Below are 12672 nucleotides of genomic sequence, written 5' to 3'. Positions count from 1 at the left end.
TTCACTGAGTGCTGCCAATCCCAGTTATGGATCAAGAAGATTCATGATGTCTCTGTGGGTTGCACTGATGCCAGTGATATTAAGAAATTAAGTATTTCCAGATTTTCTTCACTCCACCCTTTGATGATAGCAAAGGAACACATTAGGAAAAAAGCCTTCAGCTATAGATGGTTAAAAACCTCCAAAGAACCGTACAGGACACTGATTTTCATCTAACATAGTGGTAGAACAAGGTATTCTTTTAAAACCTGCTCCATTTTCTTGACACATTGAAATAATTCCAAGCAGTTTTAAAATATAAAATATTTTAAGTTTTGCAACCTAGAAAAATCCCACATACTGATTTTTTTTTTTTTTTGGTAAAAAACATGTTACTGTAAAGTTGATATTCCAGAAAAACTACCAGACACAAAACTTTCCTAAAACAATCAGTGACTGAAGTAAAAACACCATTAATAGTTAATGGCACTAATTCTCTTTTCTGTATTCAAACTTCCAGCGGCAAGTTCAACACACACTTCAGTTTAACTTGATCCGCGTCTCTTCAACCATACTAATACTTAAAGAAAATGATGACTTTGTCATTGCAGTGGAAAAAAACAGCTAGCAAAACACTTTCTTTTTGTTATTCTACAATGACTCAAACAAGCAGAGAGATTTAAGCCAGCAGTATTGAGATTTGTGAATCTGGAGAGCCACAGCCAGGTATTTTTAGCGGACACTCAACGACCACAGAATTTACTTCCATCTTGTTGCACTGGCAGGTTTGGCACGGCAGGAAGCTTCTGGTTGATAATCTCTCAGACGTTCGTGTTTTCAAATGTCTCTGCCACTAAGCCCTCCTGACATGAGGATTAGGGCATGAATAAGACAAAAAAAACTATCAATGAAAAATCTCAAATGTCGGTGTAACTTCAGACAGCAAACGTAACCAGAGTAACTTCCAGAGTTGCTGAGCAGCCCTAGCACCACAGTGCCATAACGTGGCACCTGTAAAAAATATTTCACATTAAAATTTGACTTAAGCTACGTGCGGATGAGCAACTGCCTGTTCTCGAGACTGATGTAGTTTGCGAATGTGATCTAGTTTGGCTCGGGCGGAGAGGAAGCACACGTGCGCAGGGGCAACTTGGTGTCCTGAAGCCTGTTGCAAACTACAAAACCAACATCCTTAGCTGGCTTGCCTTTCTGCGCTGCAGAACTGAAAATGCGGGCATTCTCGGCTCCCTGCTGCCCTAGGGACAACTGCTTTGAGGTGTGAACGAAGACATGGTTTTAGTTGTTGGCTGTGAGTGCCCACATTGGTTCACCTCTTTTTAAAACACTCAGTTGATCCTCACATAGAATTTTCAGGGCATCCTGGCATTCCACTGCTCAGCAACCTGACGAGGATGTGCATCTGCCTCCATAGAAAAGCATCTCCTTTAAGGACACGGAAGTATAAACATGTAAAACTTGAGCAACTTGTTTCTAAACATTAATTATCTACCTAGATAATTCTAGAGATTTAATTATCCATTAGTCATACAGTATCCCAAATCAGAATACTTCCTTCAAAAACAGACACAACATTGCTTCAAGTCCACTAGCATTTCCTTTGCAAGTCTTGAACCCAGAACTGAGTGATGATACGTTTTAGAAACGGCAACAAGATCCTTAACATCAAGCATATAGTGGAAACACTCTCTGATAAATTTCATTACTTCTCATTTTGAAATGCTGATTTGTTAGAAACTAACCACTTCTAATCCAGTCGTAATCTTAGAAGTACTTCCGTGTTAGAGATCTTGCCCTATTAAACTTGGTTTTATTGTATCCAGTCTACCTGCAAATGATGCTTACTTTTGTAAACAGATTTCTGTCAATCTTTATATAAAAGCATCACAGCTAACAGCTTGTTAAACTGAATGAGATCACTAGGTTGGCTTCCAATGTCAATGAAAACTAAACCAAAAGAATGAAAATTAAGCATTCCACAAGGATTTTTGTGTTATTTGTATTTACATAAAAATACTTCCTTCAAACAATTGTTAAGAGGTCAACTCATTTAAAAATGACAGTTTGGAACTAGCTATGTTGAAATGCAAACAAGCACATAAAAATCACTAACTTTCACTGGATTAGCCTGGGAAAACTGATTTCTTATAAAATAACCTTCTACAGACCGTACCATCTAAAAGAAATGCAAGAATCAGGAAGAAAGTATAAAGACCACTCACAACAATTCCAAACATTCTAGTGCATATTTACTAGATATATTATCTATGAAATAGTTTAATATTTCAATATTCAAATTACAAGCATCTAATAAAATAACAAACCTCAACAGGATTGATTCTATTCTTTGCAGAGACAAGTGCTGCTAGAGTTACATAGAAATGTAAACATTTATCGAAAACCTAAGGCTGAAACAGGCATCTGCTACGGAAGTGACAATTTCAGCTTTTGTCAGCAGAATCTACCGCACACAACACAACTCCTCGTTGTAAACTAGTGTATCAACCGAACAGCTTGAAGAGGCAAAAAGGTGTGTGCAGAGCTTCATCTTGGCCCCCATTTGATGTCTTTTACACCATGAAATTGCCTTTTCAAAGCATGGTTGTCTGCCCACTCAGCATTTAGAAATGAGTCATCGTCATCCTCTTCTAGTTTCTGTAAACAGAACGACAGGTTAAGAAGGCAGTAATGAATGCAACCTGCAGTTAGTGTCTACAACAGCACAGCTCACAGACAGCAAAAAGACACTGTTACCTTAAGTTCCTCCTGCTTTCTGTAGTAATACAGCATCATCTGTTTTTGCTCTTCATGACTAATCAGAGGTTCACGCCCTGGAGCTCCTTGTCCTTTCTGAAAGGGAAATCGTAAATTTTTTTTATGATAGCATTTGTGATACAAAAGAGAAGCTGCTATGAAAAGATAGCAAAATCTTTCTTCAGACAATAGGATTTCTCAAACTTAATAAGGTCCCTCAGGACAGGAAAATAAATGTTGAGAAACTTCTGCTGCATTCAGGTGAGAATTATTTTTTCATCTCAGCATCTGAGTCATGCTGTCAATTCTGTTGACATCAATGGAAGCTGCAAACAAGATGGAGTCTATTTTACTTAAACTTCTGCTCTAAAAGACATAATAAATCTCCCTGCTTTAAGGCCGTTCCAGATGTTGCAGGATGGGCCCATCCATCTTTATCTCCCCTGGTAATACAGACTCAGGATGGCATATGACTTGGTAAAGCAGGGAAGGCAGGCAGTTACAAAACACTACAAATAAAAGAATTTTTTTTTTTCCAGGCAACTCTCCTCATGGAAGAAATGATGCACACAGCAGAAAATAGCTGATGACAACTATTGTCAACAATAGCAAACAGAACAGTTTGAATGGAGATGGTGAATCCTCTCTGGAACAAAAAGGGTTTGAGGTGGTTTAAATTAGCTCTCCAAGTCAAGAATGCAGGATTCCTTGTCAGACAGAAAACCACTGTACTACTTTGCATTCTCTGGAGAGGTCCATCAACCGATGAAACAGTAAGACAACTTTCCTGGGAGCCTACACTTCAATGGTTGTTGAGTTGTCACACAATTTTTCAGTCACCCTGATAGGAAAAAGAAAGCAATTCTGGTCTTCTAAATGACAAACACACAAATCACTTGACTTATCTTTGAGGAATTCTATTGCAGATAATAAGAGATAATCTGCAGATAAAAACCTCTACCATAAACATTAATGCTTTCTGTGGCAGAGAAGCTCTCACTGCCGTGGAAGTGAAATGCCGCTCCAGAATAATTCTGAGCTATGGATAAGTACTCTGAGACACCTGACATTCACAAAAGCACCCTCTGAATGTGGTAATTTTTATATATATAAAAAAACCATATATATACACACACACATGATCATCTTCTGACAAAGCTCTGAAAGTGAACTGAAACACCAAACATTCTTCCCTTGAGTATGGCATTCTCACCAGAGATAAACACAACTGCGCAGTTAGTACAAAATCACTTTGTCCAAAAAAATAACGAACAGTCCCAGTAGCTTGGTACTAATTCTGATATTGCAAGAACACGACCATTGCATCAGACACCAGTATACACTTAATGGCTGGCTTTTCCTGAAGCATCAGGTCTATAAAACTGAGAAGCAGCAGATCTTGGCCTCATTTTAGCTCATTACTCCAGAGGATGACTCAGACCTGTGTTCACAACTAACACAGAAGGCCTCATCTGCTTCACCACATCTGACAGCTGGAAAGTCTCATTTCTTTAAAAAAATGTCAGCTGGGAGCTTTAGGTGAGCTGCAGCACAATTGGGTGGTGCAGGCCCATCAGCTTGTTCTACCTTCTAGCGCTCAGCAAGTTCTCACTGAACGCTTTGGGAGAGCGCAAGTTCAGGCTCTTCCACAACCCATGTGCTCTCAAAGAAGATGCATGTCCACATTTCCAAGGCAACTGAGACAGTTTGAGGACCTGCCATCAAGAAACTCAGGGCACCACAGGCAGGAAATTACTGAGTTACAGACACCGAGTTACAGATACTGTCTTTCAGACACAGAACAGACTGAAACAGGGATGAGACATATCCATACACCACATAGGCACAAAGCATTAAAGCTGTTTTTTAAAGGCCAGAATATGGAGACAAAAACATTCACAAGTAGAATTAGAAAAACTGGGCAGACTGAATGTCTGGGTCTGTTCAGTGCTCTGCACTCAGATGGAACCGAGAGACAGCTGAGGGTTTGTTGTTTTTTTTTTTTTAAACTTTTCAGTTTGTATTTCATCTATTTTTAAATACCTCTTTGCTGTACTTTAGAGAAGTGCTATGGAGCAAGTAATAGCAACTACAGTATTTAACTGACAGGCAAAGGAACTACTAAAGAAAAACTTAGAATATAATAAATTAAAACCTTAAAATAGACGTACAGTTTTAAGACACTCAAGACAGAACTAATCTAATCCATTTTATACACCTACGGACAATTCTCTTCCATGGAGAATTAGACAGCCAAAGGTGAATAACTTGTGAAGAAATCTCCCAGCAATACTTACTTTCTGTATCTTGACAATGATCGTTGTTTTCTCATTTTTCCCTACATAGTCAGAGAGCAACTTTGTTTCTTTCAACTCCTTTCCTGCCCACCATAATTGTGCTTCTGATTCTTCTATAACTTCAAGTCCAGCCTGTGACAAATAAACAAACAAGGTGAAGTGTTGGGAGGTGGGTTTTTTTGCTTTTTTTCAAAACCAGAAAAATTTTCTGGGGAAATCTTTCTGGAATTACTAACAGCAAGACCAGTGTAATTTTACACTATACTTCTGCTACACCTGTCTCCTCATACTCATCTACAGCATTTTCATTCATATTCCATTCAATCTTGATCTAACATAAACACTTTGGACAATAAATTCTCAATACTGGCATTAGAATGAAATGACAAGCTATTTAAAATGAGTCCCAGACTTACCTGAACTTTGTATGTAGCATTTGAAATAAACTTCATTCATCTTTTTTCTAGTTAAGCTACTGGCATGCTTTTACGTAAACTATCAGACAAAAATATTAAACAAAATTTGTCATGCAAATGAAAACAACCTTCATTGATAAAATGGAGAACAGCATAGCACATATTCAACCCAGGCACTACATGTAATCCAAATACATTACTGCATACATGAGTTCCCGACAAGTCTTCTTTATCTTCAAACTCCATCCTAACTGGATCATGTGGAGGCAATCCCATTGGATACACAATCATCACAGCCCCTCGGAGCTGGTCCAATGCATCTTTCACCATCTCCATATTAACACACACATTGGCCTGAACTTGTTTCTGAAATACAGGCAGGAATCATTGATAGTTTAAAAAAATATGAAGAAACACTTTGTTTTGTAGTCAGTTCAAAGGTTCAACAGTGGGATATTTGAGCAAAGCTAACTGGCTGCACAAAGTTATTAGGAGCACAAATTTTCTCATTTGAGTGTCGACTTCTGAATACATCACTACACTTTTGCCCCCTCCATTTAGCTTGCTTACACTGGGGCGGGGGGGCAGAGGGGAAAAGACATCCTTCACTAAATTGTGTAGGAGGCATTTAGCAACAAATGCCTGTGAGATACAGGCATTCAAGTAAGTACACATACGAACACAGAAACTGGATGGGGAGTCTTTTGTTCCAAGTACTTGCGATTCATGAACAAGATTCAAAAGAGTAGAATTCAAGGGAGGGCTAAAGAAGGGGCCTGAAACTTGAGGAAAAAAAATAGAGCACATGTGAGCAGAAGAGTAAAGTTTGGCATATTGCACGGCTTATGCAGAGATCTGTAAGATCAAATACTTGAGATCATTCCAAACCCTACTGCAACAGACAGAGGAAAAACAAGACGCATCTGGAAGAGAAGAAAAAGTTTTTGCTTATGGATTTAACAGTTCCAATATTTTAAGTATCAAGGTTTATAAAAAAGAGAGTAAGAGAATGTTGCCTCCTTGTGGATGCGCTTAAACTACTTAACTGGCAAGTACAATTGTTTTCTTAATCTCAGATGATCAACCTTTTTTTTGTTGTTTTAAATAAACAGGCATATTTTTTCATTTTCATCATTATAAAGCGATGAACCTAACAAACCACTTCACAAACTATCCTTAACTTCATTCACCAGTGAATGGCAGTGATTTCTGGAGTAAGTCAGCATGCAGTGTGGCAATTTTGCAACTTTTTATTGTAAATGACAACATGGTACATAGTTGGAAGTTTCACCCAGGAAGACCTGCAAAGTGGAGACCAGATCTGCAGGTATTTTCGACTCAAGAAGTAAAAATACATATTATTAATTTCCTCTCTGTTTAGAAAGAGTTGATGAAATGCAATCCAACAGAAAAAACAGTCCATCTGGAGAAAATCTTTATAGTCCAGAAGCTTTAATCTGAAACATCCCTCATTTTGCACAGATTTTGCTATGACTCAGAACAGTTTGTCTGAAATCCTGCCTCAATTCGGGAAAAGTTTGCTGCAACTCAGCGCATTGGAAGCGCTGACAGGCAATAGGGCAGCTCCTCGGCTTGCCTCCACGAGGCCTTTGGAAACACTGAGCTGCTCACTCTCAATGACTGATATGACACTGTTATCAGCAACGAAACAGCCAAGAAGGCCAATTTAAGTGCACAGGAAACACTAAAAATTCAGTAACGTTATCTATTTGCATAACTGGTTTAAAGCTGTTTTAAAGTTCCACACATACTAATTCACAGAACTGTAGGGGTAGGGAGAAGAAAATTACTTGCAGATGTTTATAGGAAAGCAACCTGATAACAACTATTACTTAATTTGTGTTTCAACGTCATATGAAAGTTGAGAAACAATACAGCACATCTGCAGATTTGGTAAAATGAAGTTGAATCATTGAGACCATAGTTCCATCAGGGCAAACCCTCACACTTATCTTTAAACACACAAACTCATTGGGACTGAGCATGAGTCCAAGTGCTTGTAAAACCAAGGACTAATCTAAGAGATTAGAACACATTTTTCAATGAATTATACATAAAACTCGAAAGACTATGTTAATGAGCAAAAGGTATTTTATTCAAGGAACATCACAGAATGCAGTTAATTTTTCACCAGAAAACACGACAAGCATTCACCTAAAGAATGCATCAACAACAAATTAAGAGCATGTGGATAAAATTAAATGTGATTTAATCGTTCAGTGTGGTCTCGGCTGCCAGCATTCACTTGATGTTTAATACCTGATTCCTTAACTTGTTGAACCAGCTTGCCAGAAGCCATTAATAAAATCATTAACAGAAATGTCAGTTTTTATTAGACTGTTCACATCACTTCATGATATTACTCAAAAAATGTTAGCACTGAAAAAAGTCTATTTTTTCTTAAGCTGCCCAACTACACAGCACCTATTATGAAAGTCCCACATACCACATGCTACTTCAGAAAGCTTACCTTAGAGATTAATGCCTTGGCTTCCTCTATTGTCTTCTTTATAACTTGCTGCATTTTTTCATTTGGAGCTAAAAAGTAGAGACAGATATTTAATAGTCTACACTTACTATAAAGAAACCAAGTAAATGACTTGTCCAGGTTATTCTCTACTGCAAGCAAATTAAACGAGTTTGCTAGTTCACTGCCATATTTCTTACTAACCTAAGAAACAAAACAGTATTTGTCCTGGGAGAGCCAAACTTACTTTGCCACAAAGACATTTGATTGGTATTTGGAACTTCATTTGGCACAAAAATACTGAGTAGAAAGCAACAGCCACCATCTCATACTCACCACAACCAAAACCAAGACTCTCTTTCCCATGCCATACTTATGACTATTGCGGGCTGTGCTGGCAGATGTGCACAAAAGGGACAAGAGCTTGGAATTTTCTGACTTTTTTCCAATTAAAATTTCAATCTAACAGCAAATGCAGTTTTGCAAATACAATGTGCATTTCATATTACAGTTACCTCTTTTAATTGTTATAAAAAGCCTCTCCTCAAAAACAAAAATCCAATTAAATCATATTCATTCACAGCTGAACATTTAAATGCATCATTTGATGGTATTTAGTTTGGCCCACATTTCCATGCTGTTCAATATTATAACTTTGTTAATATTACAAAGCTGTCCTCCCACTAACAAATAAATGCCCGAGTACAACTACAAGTGGTACTGTCCTTATGTTAATGTTGCTTGCAAATTTTTACTGTAAGGCCTGACACTGCTCACACCCAGGCCAAACAAGACCGGCTTTGTCCGCGTGCCTACATACGAGACACCCAGCTATTTCTGAGAACGCAGTTAGGAGGGAAAACATGTTACTATGATATAAGCTCTTAATCAAGTTCAGCAAAGGCTTAAATTTGATTGCACAATGTGTTGTGTTAGAAGAATTATTTTCCCCAAAATAAGACACTTGGAGTAAGCTGTTTGCATACGACAAGTTAACACTACGTTATCCAAAGATTCCTCCTTAACTGAGCTGCCCTGCCATCAACATCTAAAGGGCGGCTGACCCAACAGGGGCGCCTGTGGTGTCAGGAGTACAGGGACAGACAGCAAGAAGACAATTGCGGTCTATTCTGTGCAATCAGTCCTCGTGCTCTCAACTCTAAAGTGGTGCTCGATGCACATACCAAGTGCTAAGGCAAAACCACTTGGCTGGAGTTGCAGAAGGAAAAAGTGACAGGATCGAATTCAGTAAGTCTGAGTCACAGCAAATGAGAAAAAAGGAGAAATATTAGGAAAACAACCTGTTAATGTATCTTGGAGCCTCTGGGGAAAAACTGTACACAAGTATGCATTTACAAATGGGGAGAATAAATTAAAGTGAAACAGTAAAACTTGCTTCTGATAATTGTTTACTTATCTTTGGAGTTTACTTCCAAGTACTACAGTTGCACAGTTAAATAACATATGTGCTGAAGAGATATACTGCTATTTAGGCTTTTAAATCAACATTACACCAGGCCCTAATCCAAGACAGAAGACTTGCCTATGTAACTGATATTTTAGCTGATCTGTCGTGAAAGCAGGCTCTTAAAATAGTTACTACTTATTTTTATACGGATTATTTTTATAATTAGCAAATAAACAAGAGCCAGCTAACATGCTGGCCTGAAATATGTATACTTAATATCTATTAACTTTTTTCCATCTTCTAGGACAGTGAGGTAAAAGTGACAGGTCCAGAATTATGGTTTTCATGTTCCTCATTATATTATAGATTATCTATGTCTGCAGGGAAAGAAACAAACATTTTCGATTGATTTACCATGTCCATTTCTTCGCCCAATTTCATCCTTCCTGAAGACACTTCCACCACTTGGCACACACTTTTCTGCCCACTCATCCTTTAACTTCAGTTCTTCGATTTGCTCATCTGTCAGTCCTTGCATATTATAAGGCAAGAAAACACCATGCTCTGCCAGCTCCTCCATCTCTTTAAAGTATTTAGAGAACAAGATTAAAAATCTGTGTTATTGAGAACATATCATTTACAAAAGCCTTTCACATTATGTACACGCAGGCAAAACTTACTCCTAGCCTTCAGTTTCTAAAGAGCTAAGTATATGGAATAAATAATAAGGTGTGTATATATATACACACAAATATATAGCTATATGTGCTGTAATTACATTATAATTCATACATTTTGCATATATATGAAACAATGTAACAAATGATACAATGCAGGTATGCAAACCTAGACAATACTTGCTGGCCATAAACTTTTTCTTTTTGGTACTTCCTTAATCAGCTTTAGCTGACTGCATATTCCTTTTTCTAAGTACTTTTGGGAAAGCAACTTCTTTTGAAATGGAAAAACATTTTATTGTTACGAAGTAATAAATTTCTTTGCAGTTCAGAAAATATGTAACTGGGCTACCTATAGCTTTGTCCATGTGACATCCAACGCAAGGGGTCAGATTCACACCCAGTATGAAATAAAAAAGTCTCTACAATAATTTATGTCTAATCAAGAAAAAATGGTACAGGGTAATTCTAGCTGAGACAACAGAGAGGTGCAAACGCTGGTTACCAATGCACAGTCTCACGCAGCGAGAGCAGACAGCGCATGGATTCAGTTTCTTAACTCTTGTCTAGCCTGTCGCGTCTGATCCATGGCCTGCAAGCTACACTCACTGCCTTCCCCCAGAACAACTTATCCAGCTGTCAGCCCGCTTCACAGCATCCTTTCCTTGAAGGACCCCCAGCCTCTTTACCATCACCACATTAATTAAAGCATATCCATCTCACAACAGACACACCAGAAGTACCCCAAGTCCCAAGAAATGGCAATCCCGTTCCTGTGGCTGGGAATATAGGCGCACACATGACAACATAAAGGCTAAGACTAAATTAGCAAGTACTGTGGAGCAACAGCAGCAGATCTGTGGAAAGAGTGAGTGCTGAAAATACGGTAACCACGTGTCATGGTTTAACCCCAGCCAGCATATATTTATTTTTATATGTATTTATTTATATATGTATTTATTTATATATATTATTTATATTATATAGGATACCCAGCACATCCCTGAGCAGTGATTGCTGGCCCCCGGCCAACTCCCCCAGTTTATATACTGAGCATGATGCCATATGGTATGGAATAGCCATATGGTATGGAATAGCCATATGGTATGGAATATGACCCAGTCTGGGTCAGCTGTCCTGGCTGTGCCCCCTCCCAGCTTCTTGTGCCCCTGGCAGAGCACGGGAAGCTGAAAAGTCCTTGACTAGTGTAAACACTACTTAGCAACAACTAAAACATCAGTGTGTTACCAACATTATTCTCATCCTAAATCCAAAACACAGCACTATACCAGCTACTAGGAAGAAAATTAACCCCATCCCAGCTGAAACCAGGACACCACGGTGTTTGGGTTTTGGCATTTTTTTATTTCAGATTATCCTCAGTATGGCCTCATACACTACAAACATATTTGAGGCTGGAGCACATTAGGCCTAGACAGACCACATCCCTCAGGTCAATCTCACCTGAAGGGAATCCCACTTCACGTGTTCCCAGGCTGATCCACAAAGCGAACCAAAGCGTGGTCAGCAGGGACAAACAGTAAATATTTTTCAAAAGTTGACTCCTGAATTGAACTAAAGCCCTAATTCAGACACACCCATACTCTCCATCACATGGCAAGCGGATGCCTCGCACCATGCATGCACTAGGCAGCACGAGAATTTCATTCACGTATCGGGTACGCCTCTGGTCACAAAGGATTTATGCAGCCTCTGTGGGACAGGACATGCTGCAGTTCAGTCACGCAACAGATGAATTTTCGGCCATGTACAGTGGGAAGCTCAGAGCTCCAAACAGTCTCCAAAACATAAGGACTACCAAAATACCAGAAAGTGGGAATTTACACGTGGCTTGGCAACTTTGGTAGGGATTCGCTCTTCTCTTAGATTTAGGGGAGGATGGCTTGTGGTGCTAAGCTAGGATTTGAGAGGTATTTCTTAACGCCTGCCAGCACAGACCTCCTGCGAGGCTGCAGCCAAGCAACCTCCCAGCGGGGCACAAACAGCCAGGAGGCGGAGGGGTGCTCCAGCCGCGGGCAGCCGGCCTCCCCTCGCTCCGACAGCGGCCCGTCCCCCCGCCTCAGAGCTCCGCACCCGCCGGAGGGGCGGCCAGGCCCGGGCAGGCGGCGAGCCCAGCCCTGCCTACGCGGGGCGGGCCGGTACCTGAGCAGAGGCGCTGCACCTTCAGCCTCCCGTTGTAGATGCGGGCGACGAGGGGCGCCAGGTCGGCCAGGCGGGCGCTGGCGGCCGCCTCCAGCAGGAACTGGCTCTCGTCGCCGCGCTTCACGTGGAGCCGCACCATGGCGGGGCCGCTCGGGGCCGGTGCGGGGAGAGGAGGCGGCCGTTAATGCCGTTGCAGCCGCTGCCCGTCTCCCCTCCCTCCCCACAGCAACGGATCCGCGTCCCTGGATACCGGCAGCGGGAAGGGAGCGCGGGGGGGGGGGGGGGAAACGGCCGCGCCCGCCGCTTCCGGGCCGCCCTGAGGGCGCGGCGCCGCCCGCCCCGCTACCGCCCGCCCACCGGAGCCGCGAGCAACGGTGCCTCCCACCCGGCGCCGGCCCCCTCCGCCGCGCAGACCCGCGGCGCTTCCGCTTCCGCCCCCCCCGCTGTCGTCATCAGGGACGCTTCCGGGGCG

At 40.8% G+C, this 12672-nt stretch overlaps 1 protein-coding gene across 1 annotated transcript; it reads right to left on the bottom strand.

The window, feature by feature from the left end:
* Positions 1-795: 795 nt before the first annotated feature.
* LOC309586822 (cilia- and flagella-associated protein 298-like) lies at positions 796-12575 on the bottom strand. The gene is made up of 7 exons (XM_082304356.1): positions 12201-12575; positions 9775-9942; positions 7956-8023; positions 5672-5830; positions 5049-5180; positions 2752-2847; positions 796-2652 (listed from the first exon to the last, which is right to left on the bottom strand). Exons 1-7 carry the CDS (start codon positions 12337-12339, stop codon positions 2542-2544), a joined length of 873 nt encoding a protein of 290 aa, XP_082160482.1. The 5' UTR covers positions 12340-12575; the 3' UTR covers positions 796-2541.
* Between the last annotated feature and the right edge of the window lie 97 nt (positions 12576-12672).

This window comes from Platalea leucorodia, assembly GCF_965183815.1.
Source record: "Platalea leucorodia genome assembly, chromosome: 2".
Classification (NCBI taxonomy): domain Eukaryota; kingdom Metazoa; phylum Chordata; class Aves; order Pelecaniformes; family Threskiornithidae; genus Platalea; species Platalea leucorodia.
The sequence above is the reverse complement of the archived record's forward strand: the minus strand, read 5'-3'. Positions and strand labels throughout refer to the sequence as shown.